We start from the raw sequence: 21,712 nt of genomic DNA, 5'->3' as shown, positions 1-21,712 counted from the left end.
GTTTCCAGAATGCTCCTTGCTGCTGATGTGTTCTTGCTGTATTTGGTATGGTGTGATTATTATGTAACAGGATCCCACTGCATCTGGTATAGTGTTATTAGTGTTATTGCTTGATGGGAAAATCCCACTCCTCACTAGGCAATTTGCTTGCAGATCATAACGAAGATGAGTTTTAGAGCAATGATGAGCTAGGCAGTGGTGGCGCACACCTTTAATCCCAGCACTTGGGAAGCAGAGGCAGGCAGATCTCTTGAGTTCAAGACCAGCCTGGTCTACAAAGTGAGTTCCAGGACAGCCAGGGCTACAAAGAGAAACCCTTGTGTAAAATAAATAAATAATAAGAGCAATGATGCTTAGTTGGATCAATGATCTAATTAGACTTTCTGAGACAGCCTAAAAGATACAGATGGCTAAGAGTGAAAATGATTAGTGAAATGGTTTAGGTTATTCTGCCAGTTGCTCCAATAAGAGATACTAAAAAGGCAAAGATAGGCTAGAAGTCACCTTCCCCTTTGTTAGATGTGAGATTTGCCGAGAATGGAAAATAAAGAAAAAAAAGTCTCATGCATTATAGACCCATGAACTCTGCCTGTGGGGAAGCAGGCTGATGATCAAAGGAAACAGTTATGTCCCTACACCCAGGGTTAGGCCTGGTTCCTCGGTCATGTAGGTTAAAGAATTAATCACAGGCCCCAGTATGCACCCCGAATAAACGAAGTTGTGAATGGAAATTAAATGACCTATTGTGTGTACAAAAATAAAAGAAAAAAATAGATGGTTAGCTAGAAGACTTGAGTAAAGTTTTGTGGAAGAGAAATAGGATAGAAATCCTGTATGCTGACACACAGCTCCTGTCAGTACAAAAGGATTGGCTGAAATATACATGGCTTGCTGAAAACTATTTTTTTTTTTGATTTTTCAAGACAGGGTTTCTCCGTAGCTTTTGGTTAGACCAGGCTGGCCTCGAACTCCCAGAGATCCGCCTGCCTCTGCCTCCCGAGTGCTGGGATTAAAGGCGTGCGCCACCACCACCCGGCTTGCTGAAAACTATTAATCAAATATATAAGAATCATTGCTTTGGGATGAAGATGCTATGGTGGGAAAATTAATACAAAGAAAAATGTTCACTGTGGGCTTCTAAGAAAAATATGTAATTTGTAATCAGAATGTTGATTTCCTTTTTTTTTATTTTTTATTTTTTTATTCTTTTGGTGTAACAGTCCAGGCTCTCCCGGAATTCACTTGGTAGGTAGACCAGGCTGGCCTCGAACTCACAGAGGCCTGCCTCTGCCTCCTGAGTGCTGGGATTAAAGGCCTACGCCACCACCACTTGGCTTGTGATTTCCTCTTGTGTAAAGATTTTTGTTCCTGGAAAATATGTAACTTGTGAAGTAATCTTTTCTTGCATAGAAATTTTTGTCTTAGGTCGTATAAAAGGGATAAGAGAAAAATAAACAGAACAGAAGAAAGTAGCCTCCTTGCCTAGCTTGCATGAGGCTGGGCTCAGTCCCCATTGACAAAATAGAGAATGAAACAGTGAAGTTCCCACGGGAATTCCTTAGGTGGGTAGAGTGAGAGGACACTCGGGGAGAGCAGGTGCCACGGAGGCATTAAAGTGTTCTTGGTACTATGGTGGCTTCTGTATCATCAGGGCAAGGTCTGGGGCGGTGGCGGGGGTAGGAAGGCTGTGAGGGAGTGGAAAGGGGCCCAGGGAACAGAGAAGTAGGCAGGGCTGTGAAGTGGGTGGGGAAACCCTGTGGCATGATACAGAATTTAGACTTCTGGGCAGTGAGATGGCTCAGTGGGGAAAGGCACTTGCCTCAAAGCATAGCAACCTGTTCGATCCCGTGGACCCAGGGAGTGGAATGAGAGAATCAGTGTCTCAAAGTTGTCCTCTGGTCTGTTCATGTGACCTCGCACTACACACATAAGTTAATAAATATTAAAAAATTAATTTTGGCTTTTCAACCAAGGAAGGAGACACAGAACTACACTAAACATGCTGTCAGTGTAATTCACACACACAGTTACAATGTGAGTATGGCATTCCCTGTTATTAGCTCATGTGTTGTGTTTGAATTGATGGCACCGTTTGGGGAAATAGTGGGAATAGGGAAACTTTGGGAGGTGAAGCCTAGCTGGAGGAAATGGGTGGCAGGGTCCATTTCAACCCCTTCTCTCTCTTCTTCCTGGCTGCCATGAAGTGAACAACCCTCTCCACACATTCCCACTGCCATGAATCAAGGATTGGTTTCTGGCCAGACTGAGCAGGTAATTGGGTTTGTTGAAGGACATTAGCTGTGGATTTGTGGCATAGGCAAAGCACTTTTTTGTTTCACTGTTTATTCAGATCTTATCTGTTCAGACGTGAGGAGTAGATTCCAGCATCACAAAGACCTCCAGGGACTAGCATCAACTCCTTTCCATAAATGATCTCTTCTACCACCTTCCATGGAAACCTTAGGTCATTGAAGTCATAACAGGGCCAGAAATGGTCTAGTTCACTGGTTTGTTTGTTTTGTTTTTTCAAGACAGAGTTTCCCTGTGTAGCCCTGGCTGTCCTGGAACTCGCTCTTTATACCAGACTGGTCTTGAACTCACTGAGATCCACCTGTCTCTGCCTCCCCAGTGCTGGGATTAAAGGTGTGTGTCACCACCACCCATCCAAGTTCACTGTTCTTAAAAAGTATTTCAACTTTTTCCCCCCCGAGACAGGGTTTCTCTGCAGCTTTGGTGCCTGTCCTGGAACTAGCTCTTGTAGACCAGTCTGGCCTCAAACTCACAGAGATCTGCCTGCCTCTGCCTCCCGAGTGCTGGGATTAAAGGCGTGCGCCACCACTGCCCAGCAAAGAATTACAACCAAACCCAGTATCTTTTCTTGTTTTTGGAGACAGGGTTTCTCTGTAGCTTTTGGAGTCTGTCCTGGAACTCACTCTGTAGACCAGGCTGGCTTCAAACTCACAGAGATCCACCTGTCTCTGCCTCCCGAGTGCTGGGATTAAAGGTGTGCACCACCAACCGCCCGGCCTAAGTATTTCAACTTTTTTTTTAAATATTTATTTATACAGTGTTCTGTCTGTGTGTATGTCTGCAGGCCAGAAAAGGGCACAACACCTTATTACATGTGGTTGCTGGGAATTGAACTCAGGACCTTTGGAAGAGCAGGCAATGCTCTTAACCACTGAGCCATCTCTCCAGCCCCAGTATTTCAACTTTTTAAAATGTATTTGTGTATGTGTACAGGTACCAGCAGAGGCCAGTGGAGGGCCTGAGATCCCCTGGAGCTAGAGTTACAAGTGATTGTGAGCTGCCCCACATTGCGTGCTGGGAGCCAAACTCAAGTCCTGTGGGAGAGCAGCAAGTGCTCTTAATCACTGAGCCATCTCTCAAACCCCTGTATTTCAATTCTTAGAGTGTCATGGGTAGAATGGATTATGTACTGGCCACAGACAGAGGAACAGCTTTGATGGTCTTAAAAAGTTTAAATCTAAAAATCCACAGCTCTGAAAGCAACATAAACAGATTCTAAAATGTCTGACCTCATCTGTTAAATTTCCATGTATGGAGAGGTAATGTCAATTCATCATGTAATACTTAATTTATACAATAAAAGAATAACCTGCAAGAAGGAAAAAAAGGCCCCAGAATTGTGAACTATGCCTGTGAAACTGTGAGCCAAGATTAATCTTCCATTTTATCTATGTCAGCTATTCGGCCAGGGCACCAGTACAGTAAGGAATATGTGGGTAGGATGAAGAGTGTAAGAGAAAGAATGCAAAGACCCGCTGTGAGGCTGGTACCAGAGTCCTGGAATGAGGTAACAAAGACCCATCTGAGGAAATGGAAGAAGGGATGATCAGATGTTGACTGAGAAGCTGTAGGGATGAAAGGGATAATTCCCATGTTTGTAACCCGCCTCAACAGGCAGTTGGTCCTAAGAGTTAGTATTCTAAGGTGGGAGAGATGGCTCATCATTTAGGAGTGGATACTGCTTGTGATGGCTTGAACAAGAATGGCACCCATAGGCTCGTGTATTTGCATCCTTAGTAGCCTTGCTGGAGGAGGTGTATCACTGAGGGTGGACTTTGAGACTCTCTCTCTCTCTCTCTCTCTCTCTCTCTCTCTCTCTCTCTCTCCTTGCTGTCCGTGTGGATCAGGATCCACATCTACTGCTCAGTGTGCTTGGCCTGTTCCCTGCCATCATGGTCAGGGCCTAACCTCTAAAACTGTAAGCAAGCCCCCAGTTAAATGCTTTTCCCAAGGCAACATACCAGGTGGTGGTGGCACATGCCTTTAATCCCAGCACTTGGGAGACCTTAGTCATGGTGTTTCTTCCTGGTAACAGAACGGTAATTAAGACACTGTTCTAGCTGGGCGGTGGGGGCGCATGCCTTTAATTCCAGCACTCGGGAGGCAGAGGCAGGCGGATCTCTGTGAGTTCCAGACCACCCTGGTCTACAGAGTGAGTTACATACAGGTCAGGCCCCAAAGCTACAGAGAAATCCTGTCTCAAAAATAAAATAAAATAAAATATAAAAAATACAAGAGGTCACTATTTCTTTACCTTTACAGGACCTAAGTTTGGCAGTTGTGAACCCATGTCAGACAGTTCATAACTGCCTGTAACTCCAGCTCCGCGGAATCCAGTGCCCTTATACAGCTTCTTTGGGCTTATACTTAGGTGTAAAAATAAAATCTTAAGAAAAAGCAAAATAGCTGGGTGGTGGTGCCACACATCTTTAATCCCAGCACTTGGGAGGCAGAGGCAGGCAGATCTGAGTTCAAGGGCAGCCTGGTCTACCGAGCAAGTTCCAGGACAGCCAGGGCTACACAGAGAAACCCTGTCTCAAAAAAAAAAAAAGCAAAAGAATTGTTATTCTAAAACAAACTTCTGGTAACCACAATTATCTTTGTGTGAAAATAAGTCTATACAATTTTTGATTCATTACTGACATTTTAAATAACGCACCTAGCTGGGTGCATCATTTTGGTGGGGGCAGGGTTTCATGTAGGTCTCTGGTTAACCTCAACCATATATAACTGTGCATACCCTTTAACTCCTGACCTTCCTCAGCGTTGGGAATAAGCCATGCCCAATTCATACATTGCTACAGCTCAAGCCCAGGACTTTATCACATGAAGCAAAAATATTCTACCAACTGTGTCTCTAGCCCTTGAACTTTTTTTAAGTGAAAAAAATAATAAAATAGGGCTGGAGAGATGGCTCAGCGGTTAAGAGCACTGACTGCTCTTCCAAAGGTCCTGAGTTCAATTCCCAGCAACCACATGGTGGCTCACAACCATCTGTAATGAGGTATGGTGCCCTCTTCTGGCCTGAAGGCATACACACAGACAGAATATTGTATACAGAATAAATAAATGTTTAAAAAAATAAAATAAAAGACTCAACTGTCTAAGCAATTTACAACAAAAATGTCTGTGGAGAGCTTTTTAAAACTCTTTTTAACCGGATATGACAAATTAATTCCAGAATTTAAAAAGGTTGCAACAGAATTTAGTTTAAGGATAGACTGGGCTCCATAACAAGATACCACCTAAAGCACAAACCAAAGCAAAATAACTTTTTCCTCTTCTTTTCATTTCGTATTTTTTGCTAAAAGAGAAACAATTCAATAAGAAGCTTATCATCATCACTTCATGGTTCATCCTGTTACTGAAAAGTGCACGTGAACCTGGGCTCTGTGCTGTTAGAAACTTGATTATATAGCATACTTTCCCAGTATCATCTGAATGGGATCTCAGAGATGTCACTGGAGATGCAGATGCAAGGATTCAAAACCAGATCCTAAGCAGGTGTGACAGCATATGCTTGTGATCCCAGCACTTGGGAAGTAGACACAGGAAGGTCAGCTCAAGGTCAGTCCTGGCTCAAAAACCATAAAAGTAAAATAAAATAAAAATGCCTGAATCAGAGAGATGGCTCCACAGGTAGAGGCTCTTGCCCTTGTCAGGCCTGGTGACCTCGGCTTCATCCCTGGGACCCACACTGCAGAAGAGCCAACTCCTCCAAGTTGACTTCTGACCTCCATATGCATAGCATGGCACATGTATGCATGCATGAACACACACCAAAAATAAATGCAAAAAAAAAAATGCTGGGTTGAGGTACTTAGTTCTTGCCCAGCATGAAAGGGACGCTGGATTTGATCCCCAGAAAAGGTGGCGATCAAAACAAACTTCTTTTGCTATGAATGAAAATGTTCACCATGACAGACATAGTGATGCACACCTTTAATCCCAGCAATCGGAAGGCAGAGGCAGGCAGATCTCAGTGAGTTCGAGGCCAGCCAGGTTTATAGAGCAAGTTCCAGGACAGTCAGAATTTCACAGACAAACTCTGTCTCAAAAATAGCAAAAGAAAAAAATGTTCTTCAAAGTTTTGTTTGATAAAGAATTACGTGCTGCTTGAAAAGGCAGAACTAGAAGCTGATTGTATAACTGGAAAGGAGGCAGACTCGGCTCAGCTTAATTCCCAGTAGTTAGAAACAAACAATGGAATGTTCTCCTTACTAACTTGTCCAAGCTGACCTTAACCTCATTTTATAGTGCAGGAAGGCTTGGAACTTGGGATCTTCTTCCATCAGCCCCCCCAAGTAGTTGACATTAGAGACCTGAACCATTAGGCCTGGAAATGTCAAAGGAGCCAAAGATGATCAGTTTCAAAAACTTGTGAAATTAAAGACACATATTAGATGACCCGATACAATATCCTACCAACAAAAAAAAGTGAGTTCGTGGGTTTTTTTTTTTCAAAGACAGGGTTTCTTTGTGTAGCCTTAGCTGTCCTAGAACTAGCTTTGTTGAACTCACAGAGATCCACCTGCCTCTGCCTCCCAAGTGCTGGGAGTTCACAGCCATCTTAATGCTAACCTCTTCATCCCATTCCCAGCCTGCCACTCTCCATAGCCATATCTTTCTACAAACACCAAACCAAGACAGAGATGCTCCTTGCTCCAAAAGAGCCAAGTACACTTTTAGTTTTCGTTGTCAGTCTTAGACATTGTATCACAAAATGACTACAGCTCATGAAATTCTGATTTGTTGTGAAGGTGGGAGTAGCTGCAGACGTCTATATAGTCTACAAGAGTGTCTACAAGAGTTTGAGAGAGCTGTGTCAGACAAGAAAAATCTCACGTTTATGACAAAAGGTGGTTATCAAAGTTTACTTTTGGGTTCCATTTATGGTTTCTGTGCTATTTTAACTGACATAACTTTGATTCCTATACAAACACACACTCCATCTCCTCTTCTGAGAGACTATTCTGTTTAATGGTGTATTTCTTTTAAGCTACAGGTTGAGCAGGGTTGGAAAAATATGGAAAGCCATCTGTTGGTTAGAGCACCACCCGAACCCAGCAAGGTGCCCTGCTGCCAAGCTTGGGCCTCAGCGCCCCTCTGAATTTACTGTTTGTGTACTCTCAAGTAGCTGAAGTCAGATGGAATCTGGAGAGGTGCAGCTGCTGAGGCCAGATGTTAGAGGTGAGAGGGCAGGACAAGCTAGGTAGATGAGCTCCCTACAGCATCCTTAATAACTAGAGGTTGACATCAAATTACCTTTCAACACAGGAATAGGAAGAAAGGGGGCAGGAGTCAGGCCAGTATTAAATGCTTCTGATCTACTGCTCCAGTGAGATTCCTTCCAGTCAGTCCTATTACAAGGGAGGATGTGGGGTCTGCCTACAGTGTTGTGTATAGTGTTCTGTCTGCATGCATGCCTGTATGTTAGAAGAGGGCACCACATCTCATTATAGATGGTTGTGAGCTACCATGTGGTTGCTGAGAACTGAATTCAGGACCTCTGCAAACGCAGTGAGTGCTTTTAACCTCTGAGCTGTTTCTCTAGCCCCCAGACTGCTCATGAAAACATGTTATCACTGCTTCAAGAGTTCCAAGGGTCAAAAATCCATTGCCATTGTTCTTGAGTTCTCAATAGTCCTCATTGTCCGCTATGTTCAGAGTCCGGTTTTATCCCAGGCTTTTCCAGACCCAGGCCAGCTGGTCTTGGTGAGTTCCCAGTAGAACATCCCCACTGTCTCAGTGTGTGGGTGCACCCCTCGCGGTCCTGAGTTCCTTGCTCGTGCTCTCTCTCCTTCTGCTCCTGATTTGGACCTTGAGATTTCAGTCCTGTGCTCCAATGTGGGTCTCTGTCTCTGTCTCCTTTCATCGCTTGCTGAAGGTTAATATTCAGGAGGATGCCTATGTTTTTCTTTGGGTTCTCCTTATTTAGCTGGCTTTGTGGGAGCCTAGGCAGTTTGGATGCTCAACTTACTAGACCTGGATGGAGGTGGGGGTTCCTTGGACTTCCCACAGGACAGGGAACCCTGATTGCTTTTCGGGCTGAGGGGGGGGACTTAATTGGGGGAGGGGGAGGGAAATGGGAGGCGGTGGCGGGGAAGAGACAGAAATCTTTAATAATTAAATAAATAAATAAAAAGAGTGGAAAAAAAAAAGAGTTCCAAGGGTGGTCACTACAGACCCTTGTTGGGGTCCTTCCCCCAACCTACCCCCAATAAAATGATCCCATTACCATCAAGTTTCCTAAATTCATGAAGTCATGTACCAAAGCAGCATATTCCTTGTCCTATCTCAAAACTGGATTAGCAAGAGTGGCTTGGAGATGCAGCTCCTGGCCTGGCATGGTTGTATATACGCCTGTAATCCCAGCACTTCAGAGGCACAGGCAGGCAGGTCTCGCCGAGTACAAGGCCAGCCTGGTCTACACAGTGAGTTCAAGAAAAGCTAGGGCTAGACCTAGCTCAAAAAAAGAAGGGGGGGGGGAGGGAGAAAAAGAAATACAGCTTGTTTCCCTTTCTAGATGACCCAGAATATCCTTCCCTCTGTCTTCTGTGCTCACCAGATTGACCCCAACTAGTGGAATCCTTGGAATTCTATTACTAATAAATGTCCACCCCCAACTCAGAAAGGCTCTTCTGGTGTGAGAAAACTGGTTTAGTGCAAACCCTTCCTTAAAAGGGGATGGCTGGTCCCCAAGCTTCCTCCCTTTCCCAGTGCTTAATCTGCTACTTGCCTCACGATTTTTCAAGACTAGTATCCACTCCTGGGAAATCCTGCTCATCACTGTGCCAGGATGTCTTTCCCAATCTGCCCCACTCTGAGTGAAAGGTTTGAGGAGGGAAACATCCTAAATTGGTGCTATTTATAAAGTAAGGCAAGAGCTCCTTAGACTCAGGAAGTGAGGGAAATGGGATATGGCTCTTTCATGTGGAGTCTCTGACGTTTAATTCAGCAGAAACCCTGAGGGAATTTCTGCTTACACCCATTACACTCAAAGGCTTCTCTCCAGTGTGAATCCTCTGATGGCGAACAAGAGCTGAGCTATACCTGAAGGCTTTCCCACACTCGCTACATTCATAGGGATTCTCCCCTGTGTGGATTCTTTGATGCTGAATAAGGCCTGAACTGTAGGTAAACTTCCCCCCACACTCCATACATTCATAGGGCTTCTCTCCAGTGTGAATTCTCTGGTGCTGATAGAGGTGTGAGCTCTGGCTGAAGGCCTTCCCACACTCATTACATTCATAGGGTTTTTCTCCAGTATGGATTCTCTGATGATGGATAAGGGTGGAACTCCGGCTGAAAGCCTTCCCACATTCGTTGCAAGCGTAGGGCTTCTCACCAGTGTGGATTCTCTGATGGTGAGTAAGAGTGGAGCTCCAACTGAATGTTTTTCCACATTCATTACATTCATAAGGTTTCTCCCCAGTGTGGATCCTCTGATGTAGAATGAGAGCAGAGCTACAACTGAAGGTCTTCCCACAATCTTTACATTCATAAGGTTTCTCTCCAGTGTGGATTCTCTGGTGCTGAATAAGATGTGCACTCTGGCTGAAGGCCTTTCCACATTCACTACATTCATAGGGCTTTTCCCCAGTGTGAATTCTCTGATGTTGAATAAGGTCTGAAGTTCGATTAAAACTCTTGTTACATTCATCACACTTATGGGGTCTGTGTCCCATGGGAAACCTCTGGTGTGAAATGAGGGTGGAATTCACAGTGAAGCTGTTCCCGAACTCATTATACTTGTCATTTCTTTGTCCCATATGGGTAAGCTTTTCCTCAACTGTCACTTGATGGAACTCCTGTATTCTTCTATTCAGTCTTCCAGCAGAGGAGTTCCCTAGCTGTCTCTTCAGATTGACTTCTTGTTCATAGGCTTCTCCAAACTTAAGACCCTGAGAAACATCCGTTTGGAACTGTCCCAACATCATCTCATGTGACCCCATGCCTTCAGAGATTACTTGGTCATTTCCAGTTTTAGATTCACAATCTAGCACAATAAAAAAAAATTCAAGTGTCATGTTATTTGTGAGAAAAAGAATAAAAGTCAGAGAACAAGATAATCATGTGTCTGACATTTATAGTGCTAAAAGCACATGTCCCTTTGCTGGCCTGAAGAAAGGCCTTCCAGCCTGTATGTATAACTAAAGCAAAGTAGGGCAAATGGGCTAAATAACCAGAGAAGGAACAAGGGAGAAAGAACATCAGTGAGAAAAGACGTGAACCCAGAGGAAGTCAAGGATGTGCTGGGGATGGGAGGAGATAGGCTACTTTGTTGGGAATAAAAACTAGGTAAGGGAAGCTGAAGAGTTGGCTCAGAGGTTAAGAGTACTTATTGCCCTTGCAGAGGGCACAGGTTTGAGTTCCACTGCCCACATGGAGGCTTACAGCTGTCTGTAACTGTAGTCCCAGGAGATTCAGTGCTCTCCTCCGACCTTTAGAGGCACCAGGATCACATGTGGTACACACATACATGTAAGCAAAACATTCATACATATAAAAGAATAAAATAAAACAAACCTAGGTAAGAAAGACTTGTTACTTAATGAAGTGCCAAAGTCTTCAGACAGTCAGAGGCTGTGGACGTGTCTGGGAAGATGGCAAGAAGAAAAGAAGGAGGAGGATGGTTGAAGTAATGAGTCTAAGAATGACAGGAAACTGAAGGGGGTGACATGTGTTTATTAATTGTAGCACACAGTAGGCTGAAGCAGAAAGACCATGAGTTTGAGACCAGCCTGGGCTACATAGGAGACACAATCCAAAAAAGGGGAAGCCTGATAGGTGGAGCAAGTGTATAAGGAGCTTAACAGACAGCTGAAGAGAAAGGCAGGAAAAACACAAGGAGCAGAGGACAGATTAAGAAACCCCCAGGTGAGAACTAACCTGTCTGTAGTCCAACCCCATATACCACCAAAAAGACAAAACAGTTTTAGCCCAGCTCTGGGCTGTAGCCCAAAAGGTGATGTTATGTTGCAAACTATGTATATAAATAATCTCCATGTCTGCATTCTCATTTTCACTGTTTACCGAGTTCCTACAGGAAACTCTAGGCATGGAGGATGATTCCACTGGGTCCATGTAGTATTTTTAGTTTGTCAGTATTTTGGAAAATAGACAGACAGGGTAAGGACTCACTCGAACAGACCTCCCCCGGCAAAGCCTTCTCTTTTTTTTTTTCGAGACAGGGTTTCTTCTCTTTTCTCAGACCCCCCAGTTCCCATTCCAGCCAAGAGACTGTGGAAGGACTCAGAAAGAACCCACTCATAGGCACAGACATGGCCATATTAAGTGTTCCCTGAGCACAAACCTAGCCCCCAGGTCTGCAGGGGACAGAAGGAAATGTATTTGGACATCTCAGCTGGCAGTTAGGAAGATACCCTGGTGCTGCTTGGAAAATATGTTCTCACTGAAAGTGAGGTAAGAGGCAAGTAACTAACCTGAAACATTAAGAAGGTAATTTCTACTTAAAACAAGTAATTGATTTTGTTTGTTTATTCTGAGACAGGGTCTCAATATGTAGCCCTGGCTGTCTGTCCTGGAACTCACTATGTAGACCCAGCTGGCCTTGAACTAACAGAGCTCTACCAGCTTCTGCCTCCCAAATGCTGGGACTAAAGGTGTATAGCAATGCATTTCCTTTAAAAAGTGTGTGTGTGTTACTGGTGGTAGTTTTGGAACCCCCTGCTGTCGCTGTTAGGAACTGAACTGTAGCCCTTTTAACTCCTGAGCCAGCTCTCCAGCACCACAACAACACATTTCTGTACATGGTACATAAGCTCCTAAACAAAACAGTAGATCCTTGGAGTAATCCAACAGAGACAGGAAGAGTAGAGAGCTCTAGAAGACTAGAAAAGACTCTGAAGGATTAACATATTAAGTCCTAAAATTAGATGGCTAAATCACCAGGCTTGGTGTTAATAGGGCAGGGGCTCAGCAGCACTAGAGTAGCTGATGTGCAAGGATTACAGAACTTAAGGTCATCCTGGGGCTACTGAATGGGTTCCAGGCCAGCACAGGCAGTGTGAAACCCGGTCTCATATAGATAGGCAGATAGACAGGCAGGCAGGCAGGCAGATAGACAGACAGACAGATAGGGATATCTACAAAGACATAAAAAACAAGAAATAACACTGGAGCTTAAGCTTTGTCATTCACAAGTTCTATCACCATGCAAAAAGTGTCTAAGTTTGCCTGATTGTTTGAGGTTGGGTCTCATGCAGCCTAGGGTGGTCTCAAACCCATAGTGAATATGTAATAACTGGTCAGCCTGCCTCTACTTCTCAAGAGCTGAGATTACAGGTAAATGCCACCATTATATGCCTACCATGCCCAACTGGCTTCTAAGGGTCTTTTTATTTATTTCTTTTCCATATATGTATTTTGCCTACATGTTTGTATGTGTATCACATGCATGCCTCGTGTCTGTGGAGGCTAGAAAAGGTCATCAGATTCCTAGGAACTGGGACTACAGACGGTGGTGAGCTGTTGTGTGGGTGCAGGGAATAGAGCACAGATTCTCTGGAAGAGCAGCCAGTGCTCTTAACCACGCAGCTGCCTCTCTAGCTCTGCTTTTGCACTTCCTGACCTCATGTTTCACGCCTATAAAATGAAGCTAACACTAACCACCTCAACTATGGGGCGACTCAACTATGGAGTTAAATGCAAGGATATCTGTGAAACCTCCTTAGAAGAAGCAAGTTATGCTATAAATGTGAGTTATCATTCGTTTGTTTTTGTTTTTTCAAGACAGGGTTTCTCTGTAGCTTTGGAGCCTGTCCTGGAACTAGCTCTTGTAGACCAGGCTGACCTCAAACTCACAGAGATCTGCCTGCCTCTGCCTCCCGAATGCTGGGATTAAAGGTGTGCGCCACCACTGCCCAGCTGGCACACGGCTTTAATCCCAGCACTCAGTAGGCAGAGGCAGGCAGATCTCTGTGAGTTTGAGGCCAGCCTGGTCTACAAAACGAGTTCTAGGACAGGCTCCAAAGCTACACAGAGAAGCCCTGTCTCAAAAGAAAACAAAACAAAATAGTAGTGTAGTGCGGTGGTAAAACATCTGCTTAGCATGCACAAAGCTGGGACTTTGATCCTCAGCACCGCCATGTGAAAAGAGTATGGCATTCATGAAAGCAGAGACTAGCAAACCCCGAAGCCTAGAGAAAGTAGATGTTGTGTTGAGAAGGCCCAGGTCCTTACCCAGTGAGAACACATTCCCATAATTCTCCAGCATCACATCCCTGTAGAGGTCCCTCTGTGCAGGTTCCAAACGTTTCCACTCTTTCCAGATGAAGTAGACAGCTACATCTTCAAATGTCACCAACTCCTGGAACAGTCATGAGGCCATAAATGCAATTTCATGGCACGGGTCAGGACTGGCAGCACCAAAGAGCCACCAGGATGATCTTTGGGATGTGGACAGGTCTGAACAATGCCAACATGAGCATCCAAAACAGGACACAGCACTGAAAGTACAGCGATAAGTGTAACTGCCTTCCAAGAGTCCATAATGGAAATAACTTTTTATTAACGTGCATTTATTTGGGGAGGGTACTATGCACACATATGGAGGTCAGAGGACAATCTGTGACAGTCAGTCCTTCCCTTCCAACATGTGGATCCCAGGGACTGAACCCAGTTGGTAGGGTTAGCATCAAGCACCATTTTTGTTTGTTTTTCCAGACAGGGTCTCTGTGTAGCTCTGGCTGTCCTGGAACTCACTTTGTAGACCAGGCTGACCTTGAACTCATAAAGATCCCCCTTCCTCTGCCTCCCGAGTACTGTGATTAAAGGCATGCACTACCACTGCCCGGCTGGCAGCACAAATCTTTATCCACTGAGTCATCTCACTGGACCCAGAACCAGTTTTAAGAATTAGAGTTTAGGTCATTAAAGGATACGTCACTACAAAATCTATTCACAGAACAAGAGGGAAAGAATGAAGGGGAGCATGGCTTACCTGGGACTTGGCCTTCAGAAGTGCAGCAGCCAACATCTCATGCCCCAGACTGTCCTTGTCAGCAAAGGAAGGGACTTCTGAAGAAGAAAGAGCTAAAGGACAATACCAGGGTCAGGAATCAATCTGCCTGCTTTCTGACCCAAGGTCACACGCCTAAAAACAACCACCCAATCTCTGCTTCCATGAATGCCATACTCTTTTTCTCATGGTGGTGCTGAGGATCAAAGTCCCAGCTTTGTGCATGCTAAGCGCTACAGCAGCAGCCACCACACTACAGCAGCAGCCACCACACTACAGCAGCCACCACACTACAGCAGCAGCCACCACACTACAGCAGCAGCCACCACCACACTACAGCAGCAGCCACCACACTACAGCAGCAGCCACCACACTACAGCAGCAGCCACCACACTACAGCAGCAGCCACCACACTACAGCAGCAGCCACCACACTACAGCAGCAGCCACCACACTACAGCAGCAGCCACCACACTACAGCAGCAGCCACCACACTACAGCAGCCACCACACTACAGCAGCCACCACACTACAGCAGCAGCCACCACACTACAGCAGCAGTCACACTACAGCAGCAGCCCAGCCACCACACTACAGCAGCAGCCACACTACAGCAGCAGCCCAGCCACCACACTACAGCAGCAGTCACCACCACACTACAGCAGCAGCCACCACACTACAGCAGCCACCACACTACAGCAGCAGCCACCACACTACAGCAGCCACCACACTACAGCAGCAGCCACCACACTACAGCAGCAGCCACCACACTACAGCAGCCACCACACTACAGCAGCAGCCACCACACTACAGCAGCAGCCACCACACTACAGCAGCCACCACACTACAGCAGCAGCCACCACACTACAGCAGCCACCACACTACAGCAGCAGCCACCACCACACTACAGCAGCAGCCACCACACTACAGCAGCAGCCACCACACTACAGCAGCAGCCACCACACTACAGCAGCAGCCACCACACTACAGCAGCAGCCACCACACTACAGCAGCAGCCACCACACTACAGCAGCAGCCACCACACTACAGCAGCAGCCACCACACTACAGCAGCAGCCACACTACAGCAGCAGCCACCACACTACAGCAGCCACCGCACTACAGCAGCAGCCACCACACTACAGCAGCCACCGCACTACAGCAGCAGCCACCACACTACAGCAGCAGTCACCACACTACAGCAGCAGCCACCACACTACAGCAGCAGTCACACTACAGCAGCAGCCACCACACTACAGCAGCCACCGCACTACAGCAGCAGCCACCACACTACAGCAGCAGCCACACTACAGCAGCAGCCACCGCACTACAGCAGCCACCGCACTACAGCAGCAGCCACCACACTACAGCAGCAGTCACTCAGACTGCTCATGCCTGCTCTTCAAGCGTGGCCAGGAACCAGTTCCGTTCTCATTCTCCTTCTACTAACACGAACTCTCGTAGATCTTAGGCAGAGGAAAATAAGCAGCTTCCCTTAAGGCCTGACAGAAAACACAACACCCACAACTCTTTCTTCGTCCAAAGACCAAACACACAAACACGAGATAGAAATGTTTCCTAGCTCTGCACTGGACTACATACCTTTCCCCATCAGCCATAAGTTTTGTGCTTGTCTCTCAGGTCTAACCCACTACACATAACTAGATTTGACAAAACGGATTCTAAAAGCTTCTTCCTAGTAAGCATGGAAACATCATTCAGGTTGAAATTGTTAGCTCAGTGCTTAGTGCTTACCTAGCAAATGTTTGACCCTGGGCTCCATTCCCAGGAAGTTCCCTGTAAGTCCTATTCCCACACAACTTTCTAATGGTCTGGGAATTTTTGTGTAGGAATGTCTGTGTGAGGGTGGGTGCATACAGGCCACAGTGCACATGTGGCGGTCAGGGGACAACCTCAAGTGTCACTCCCTGCCTTCCACCTTGTGAGACTGGATATTTTGTTGTTTTTCTGCTCCATGTGCTATGCTAGCTGGCCTATGAGCGTTTGGGGCTTTCCCTGTCTCTCGCTCCATCTCACCATAGGAATGCTGGGATTCTAGACATTCTTACTACACATCTAGTTTCATGTAGACTCTGGGGATTCAACCTCATTCTCATGCTTCCGTGGGAAGATCTTTTACCCACTGAGCCATCTCTCCAACCCCACAACTCTTTAAAGTTTGAAAAAAAAAAGCATGAAAACATAATGAAACCCAATAAATATCCTATTTAATTACTGTCGATAATACAAAACGTTTCAAGAGTTCTGGGCAGGTAGACGGCTCAATGGGTAAAGGCACTGGGACAAAGCCTGACTACCTGAGTTTGATGCCCACCAGCAGCTCACATGGTAGAAGGAGAGAACCAGCTCCAGAGGTTGCCGACTCACCTCTGTCTGCATAGACTTCGGTGCACGGTGGCATACATGTCTATATTCATAACACACAAAATAAATAAACTTAATTTAAAAAAAAAAAAAAGATGCTTCAATAAAAGTTTATTTTGGTTTGGGTGTGGTGCCACATGCCTTTAATCCTGGCACCCCAGGGGCAGAAACAGGTAGATCTCTGGGAGTTCCAGGATAGCCTGGCCTACATAGAAAGTCCTTGGTCATCCAGGGCTGCAGTGAGACCCTGTCTCAACACACACACACACACACACACACACACACACACACACACACACAATGAGGCAGGGCATGGTAACAGATATCTGTTTAAACCCATCACTCCAGATACATGTGAAGAATATAGAAAATTCAAGGCCAGCTTGGGCTACATAATGAGACCCTATCTCAAAAGACAAACAAGCATACCAAGTGTGGTGGCCCACACCTTTAATCCCAGCACTCAGTATGCCAGGCAGCTGGATCTGTGAGGTTCAGACCAACCTAGTGTACATAGTGAGTTTCTGGTCAGTTATGGCAAAATAGAGAGGAGCTGGAGAGATGGCACAGCAGTTAAGATCACTGACTGCTCTTCCAAAAGTCCTGAGTTCAATTCCCAGCCACCACAGCCATCTGTAATGAGATCTGATGCCCTCTTCTGGCCTGCAGGTGTACATGCAGGCAGAATACTGTATACATAATAAATAATAAAACATTAAAAAAACAAAAAACAAAGAGAGACCCTGTCTCAAAGGAAAACAAAAAACAAGCAAGTAAACAGCAGAAAAAGATGAGAACAACCCCATTTCCCAAGCCCACATCTTACCACTCTCCAGCAAGGGTGGAGGTTCCTGAGATGCAAGGTCAGCCTGAGTTTCCATAGGGAGAGTGAAATGTTCTGGTCCCTGCTCTCCCAGGTGTAGAGGCAGCAGGAAGCAGGTTCTGAAGGAGCACTGCAGAGGCAAAAGGCCCACAGCTGAATTTTAAAAATGCCTCCGAACTTCAGAAAGGGAATCGCAGCTTAATACACAGGAATCGTGAGAGGAAACACAGAACTGCTCTCTCAGATCCCTGTGGATATGGACATGTCTGTGATGAGACCACACAAGGAATCCTGATTTCCAAATTTTGCCCCACCCACCCAGCACTTTGAGTGACAACTATAGGAGGGGGGGTGTCACCAGAATGAGATGACTGACCTTGAGCCAGGTTGGTGGCAGGCAGCACTAGGGAGGTGGGGGAGGGATCAGGAGTTCAAGGCCAACCTGTGCTGTAAGAAACCTTATCTTGCTGGGCAGTAGTGGCACAGACCTTTAATCCCAGCACTTGGGAGGCAGAGGCAGATCTCTGTGAGTTCAAGGACAGTCTAGTCTACAGAGTGGGCTTCAGGGCAGCTAAGGCTACACAGAGAAAACCTGTCTCAAAAAAAAAAAAAAAAGAAAGAAAGAAAAGAGAAAAGAAAAGAAGCCTTATCTTGGGACTAGAGAGGTGACTCAGTGGTTAAGAGCACTTGCTGCTCTTCCTGAAGACCTCAGTTTGATTCCCACCATCCACACAGCAACTCACAGCATCTGGAACTCCAGTTCCAGGAAACCCAATGCCTTCTTCAGGACTCTGAAGGCACCAGGCACATACATGGTGCAGAGACATATATGCAGGCAAAACAGCAGGCACATAATATAAAAGTAACTACTACACACCTCTTTTTAAAAAAAAAATCAGATATCATAGCCCTTTATGAGATTCTGTCTCACAAAACAAACAAGGGACTAGATGGTCAGTGAGTAAGAGCACTGGCTGCTTCCAGAGGACCCAGGGTTTGATCTCTAGCACTCACGTGGTGGCTCACAACCACCAGTAACTCCAGTCCCAAGGGATTTGACGCCCTCTTTTGGCCTCTGGAGACACTGCATGCACATGGCACACAGACATACACACAGGCAAAACACCCATTCACATAAAAAACAAAACAGGGCTGGAGAGATGGCTCAGTGGTTAAGAGCATCGCCTGCTCTTCCAAAGGTCCTGAGTTCAATTCCCAGCAACCACATGGTGGCTCACAACCATCTGTAATGAGGTCTGGTGTCCTCTTCTGGCCTTCAGGCACACACACAGACAGAACATTGTATACATAATAAATAAATATTAAAATAAATAAATAAATAAAAAAACCCAGACCAATCTGGCAACACTATGAGACCCCATCGCAAAAAAGACAAAAACAATAAAATTATCTCCTTTTAAAAAGACAAATCAAAATTATCTCATTTTAAAAAGGCAAATCAGTCAGGTGGTAGTGGTGGCACACGCCTTTAATTCTGGCACAAGAAAAGCGGTGGCAGGCAGATCTCTAAATTTGAGGCTAGCCTGGTCTACAGAGCAAGTTTCAGGACAGCCAGGCTACAGAGAAACCCTGTCAGGGGCTTGGTAAAGATCAACAACTTGACATAGGTGGCACGGGCCTGAAATCCCCAGCACCTGAGAGACTGAGACAGGATTGTGAGCTCCAACCCAGCCCGTCTCCCAGAAACACACACACACACAGGCTCTGCAAGGCTGACTCCAAAGTAAAAGGCAAGCTGGCATAGTGAACCCATGCCTTTGATCCCAACACTTGGGAGGCCGACTTTAAGGTCAGCCTGGTCTGTGTAGGAGTTGAAGGACAGCCAGGGCTTTGTACAGAGATCCTATCTCCAAAAACAACAGACATCAGAGTAAAAGGCAATGCTCTCCATTCAAGGCTGGGTTAATTGAAGCTGGAACTCAAAAGCATACTGTTGAGGACAAATCCCCAGTGTCTAAGTCAGTAAACAATGTTTCTCATAGAAACTCTGGTGCTCCCTGCCATCTGGATGTGGGCAGAGCCATTCCCCTGCCATGTTGCCAACTCCACTCCCTCAAGCTGCTCAGCCAACCAAGAAAGACACATGACAGTGAGGACGGGTCAAGAGAGGCCTCCCTTCCAGGACCCGTTCTTCTAAGAACTTAATCCCTGTAAGTGTAAGAGTAAAGTAGCAAAGAAAATGTGGCGCCTTTTGTTCAGCTCTTGTGGTTTTATTTATTTTTGGTCTTTTGTAACTGGGTAAGACCTCATGGCATACCCCAGACTAGCTTAGAACTCACTGTATCGTACAAACTGGCCTCGAAATTACATTCCTATTCCTGCTTCATTTGCATCTGTGCTGGGATTACAGGTGTGAGCCAGCAAGCTTCGCTAATTGCAGGAAATTCATTTTAGGTTAGCAGTTTCCCAATGTGAGGGGGTATCAAACGACCCTTTCACAGGGGTCACCTAAGACCATCAGAAAACACAGGTGTTTACATTACAATTCATAACAGTAGCAAAATTGCAGTTATGAAATAGCAACAAAAATAACTGTCTGGGCTGGGCGATGGTGGCGCACGCCTTTAATCCCAGCACTTGGGAGGCAGAAGCAGGCGGATCTCTGTGAGTTCGAGACCAGCCTGGTCTACAGAGCTAGTTCCAGGACAGGCTCCAAAGTCACAGAGAAACCCTGTCTCGAAAAACCAAAAAAAAAAAAACCAAAACCAAAAAAAAAAAAAAAAAACTGTCTGGTTGGGGTTCACCACATCATGAGGAACTGTATTAAAGGGTCGCAGCATTAGTAAGGTTGAGAACCACTGCTTTAGGTGATACCAGTCCCGTATGATTAAGGGAGCAAAATGGAAAAAAACTTCACGTGAAGTTTATTTCTAATAGAGATGCTTAAGAGGTATGGAGGAGAAAAGGATATATTCTAATAACTACCAACGAAGACCATCACATGTTGTCTTTTCATTGCACCCTAGGGAGCTGAAAGGAACTGAGCGTTCTGTGTCGATCTAGGTTCTTAGTGTCTTAGTCAGCCACTGCACTGGACATACTCAGCCACTTTCTGCAGGGAGTCCGCTCCAGCGTTGTACAGTTTTCCCAGGAAAGAGTAAACTAAAACCTACCTATAGGACATTAGGTCTTGGTGAGGTCCCCGCAGGATCTTTCCGAGGACCTGAGTTCGCACCTCCTCCCAAGCCCTAGTTCTCAACTGCGACACAGAACTACTCTCACTCTCCAATTCAGCAGAGGGAAAACTTCCTTCTCCTGCCCCAGCACAGAAAACGGTGCACTGAGAGTACCAAGTTCGGAAGGCTGGCTGTCATCAGCTGTTTTAAAGAGAGGGACCTCTTGCAGCGACGCTGGGAATTTCAAACACTGGGGCTGGCGGTGGAGGACACGAGCAGACCCGGAGTCCCAATCCGCGACACGCGGGAACCCACTGCGCTCGTGGAGCCGGGCTTGCGGAGCTGGGCAGCGGCCGCAGGGGAAAGGAGTGCCCGGGGACCCCGCGAGCCACAGAGGCGTGAACACCAACCCCCTTCCCGGCGACCACACTTCCGCCTCACCGCGAGTCCCGAAGACGACCCACTCACCCTGGGGACAGGGACGTAAGACTTAGGGGCCGGACACGGACCAGGCCCTGTTGGAACCTGTCACAGACCCACACAACCGAGTACAGAACAAAGAACGGAAGTTGCCCCTCCCCATTTAGTTTCCGGGTCGTCCTTCTTCACCACCCACTACAACCCCCGTGAACCAAACGCCCATTTGATCTCTCTAGGAAAGTGGGAGGTCTTCGTCTCTGATGGTTCGCTCACTCTCAGAGGACTGGAGTACGGGAAAACAAGTGTCCCCGACGGCGTCACCTGCTGGCCAGGTCGGAAAGGGACGATGAGCAGGTGGAAGAAGCTGGAGGCCCTGGGAATTCAGGGCACAAGTTCGGTGGCAGAGAGTCCCGCGGCTCTGGGAGAAGGTCCTGTAGGTAGAGACCAGCCAACACCATCACGCAAACCTCCACAGTAAATATAAGAAACTTGAAGAATCTGCTAAGGCCGGGCGGTTGTGGCACACGCCTTTAATCCCAGCACTTGGGAAGCAGAGGCAGGTGGATCTCTGTGAGTCTGAGGCCAGCCTGGTCTGCAGCGTGAGTTCCAGGACAGACTCTTAACGGTACAAAGAAATCCTGTCTTTTTTTGTTTGTT

The 21,712-nt window shown here is 46.3% G+C and overlaps 1 protein-coding gene across 1 annotated transcript; it reads right to left on the bottom strand.

The window, feature by feature from the left end:
* Window positions 1-8,396: 8,396 nt before the first annotated feature.
* On the bottom strand, window positions 8,397-21,190 carry Znf3 (zinc finger protein 3). Its single transcript, XM_041649244.1, has 5 exons — window positions 21,104-21,190; window positions 17,502-17,628; window positions 14,276-14,367; window positions 13,516-13,642; window positions 8,397-10,309 (listed from the first exon to the last, which is right to left on the bottom strand). Exons 2-5 carry the CDS (start codon window positions 17,554-17,556, stop codon window positions 9,240-9,242), a joined length of 1,344 nt encoding a protein of 447 aa, XP_041505178.1. The 5' UTR covers window positions 17,557-17,628; window positions 21,104-21,190; the 3' UTR covers window positions 8,397-9,239.
* Window positions 21,191-21,712: the final 522 nt, after the last annotated feature.

Source organism: Microtus oregoni, unplaced genomic scaffold, assembly GCF_018167655.1.
Source record: "Microtus oregoni isolate MIOR12 unplaced genomic scaffold, Mior012 000003F_ref0000135, whole genome shotgun sequence".
Taxonomy (NCBI): Eukaryota; Metazoa; Chordata; class Mammalia; order Rodentia; family Cricetidae; genus Microtus; species Microtus oregoni.
Note: the sequence above shows the minus strand (reverse complement) of the source record. Positions and strands in the feature narration are given on the sequence as shown.

What these genes read in the sequence shown, in the direction of transcription:
- Znf3 (XM_041649244.1), bottom strand. Translation starts at nt 17,556, where the DNA reads ATGGAAACTCAGGCTGACCTTGCATCTCAGGAACCTCCACCCTTGCTG. An exon ending in TCCACCCTTGCTGGAGAGTG is followed by an intron (nt 14,368 to 17,501) that starts GTAAGATGTGGG and finishes ATTGTCCTTTAG; the next exon opens with CTCTTTCTTCTTCAGAAGTC. An exon ending in TGGGAATGTGTTCTCACTGG is followed by an intron (nt 10,310 to 13,515) that starts GTAAGGACCTGG and finishes TTATTGTGCTAG; the next exon opens with ATTGTGAATCTAAAACTGGA.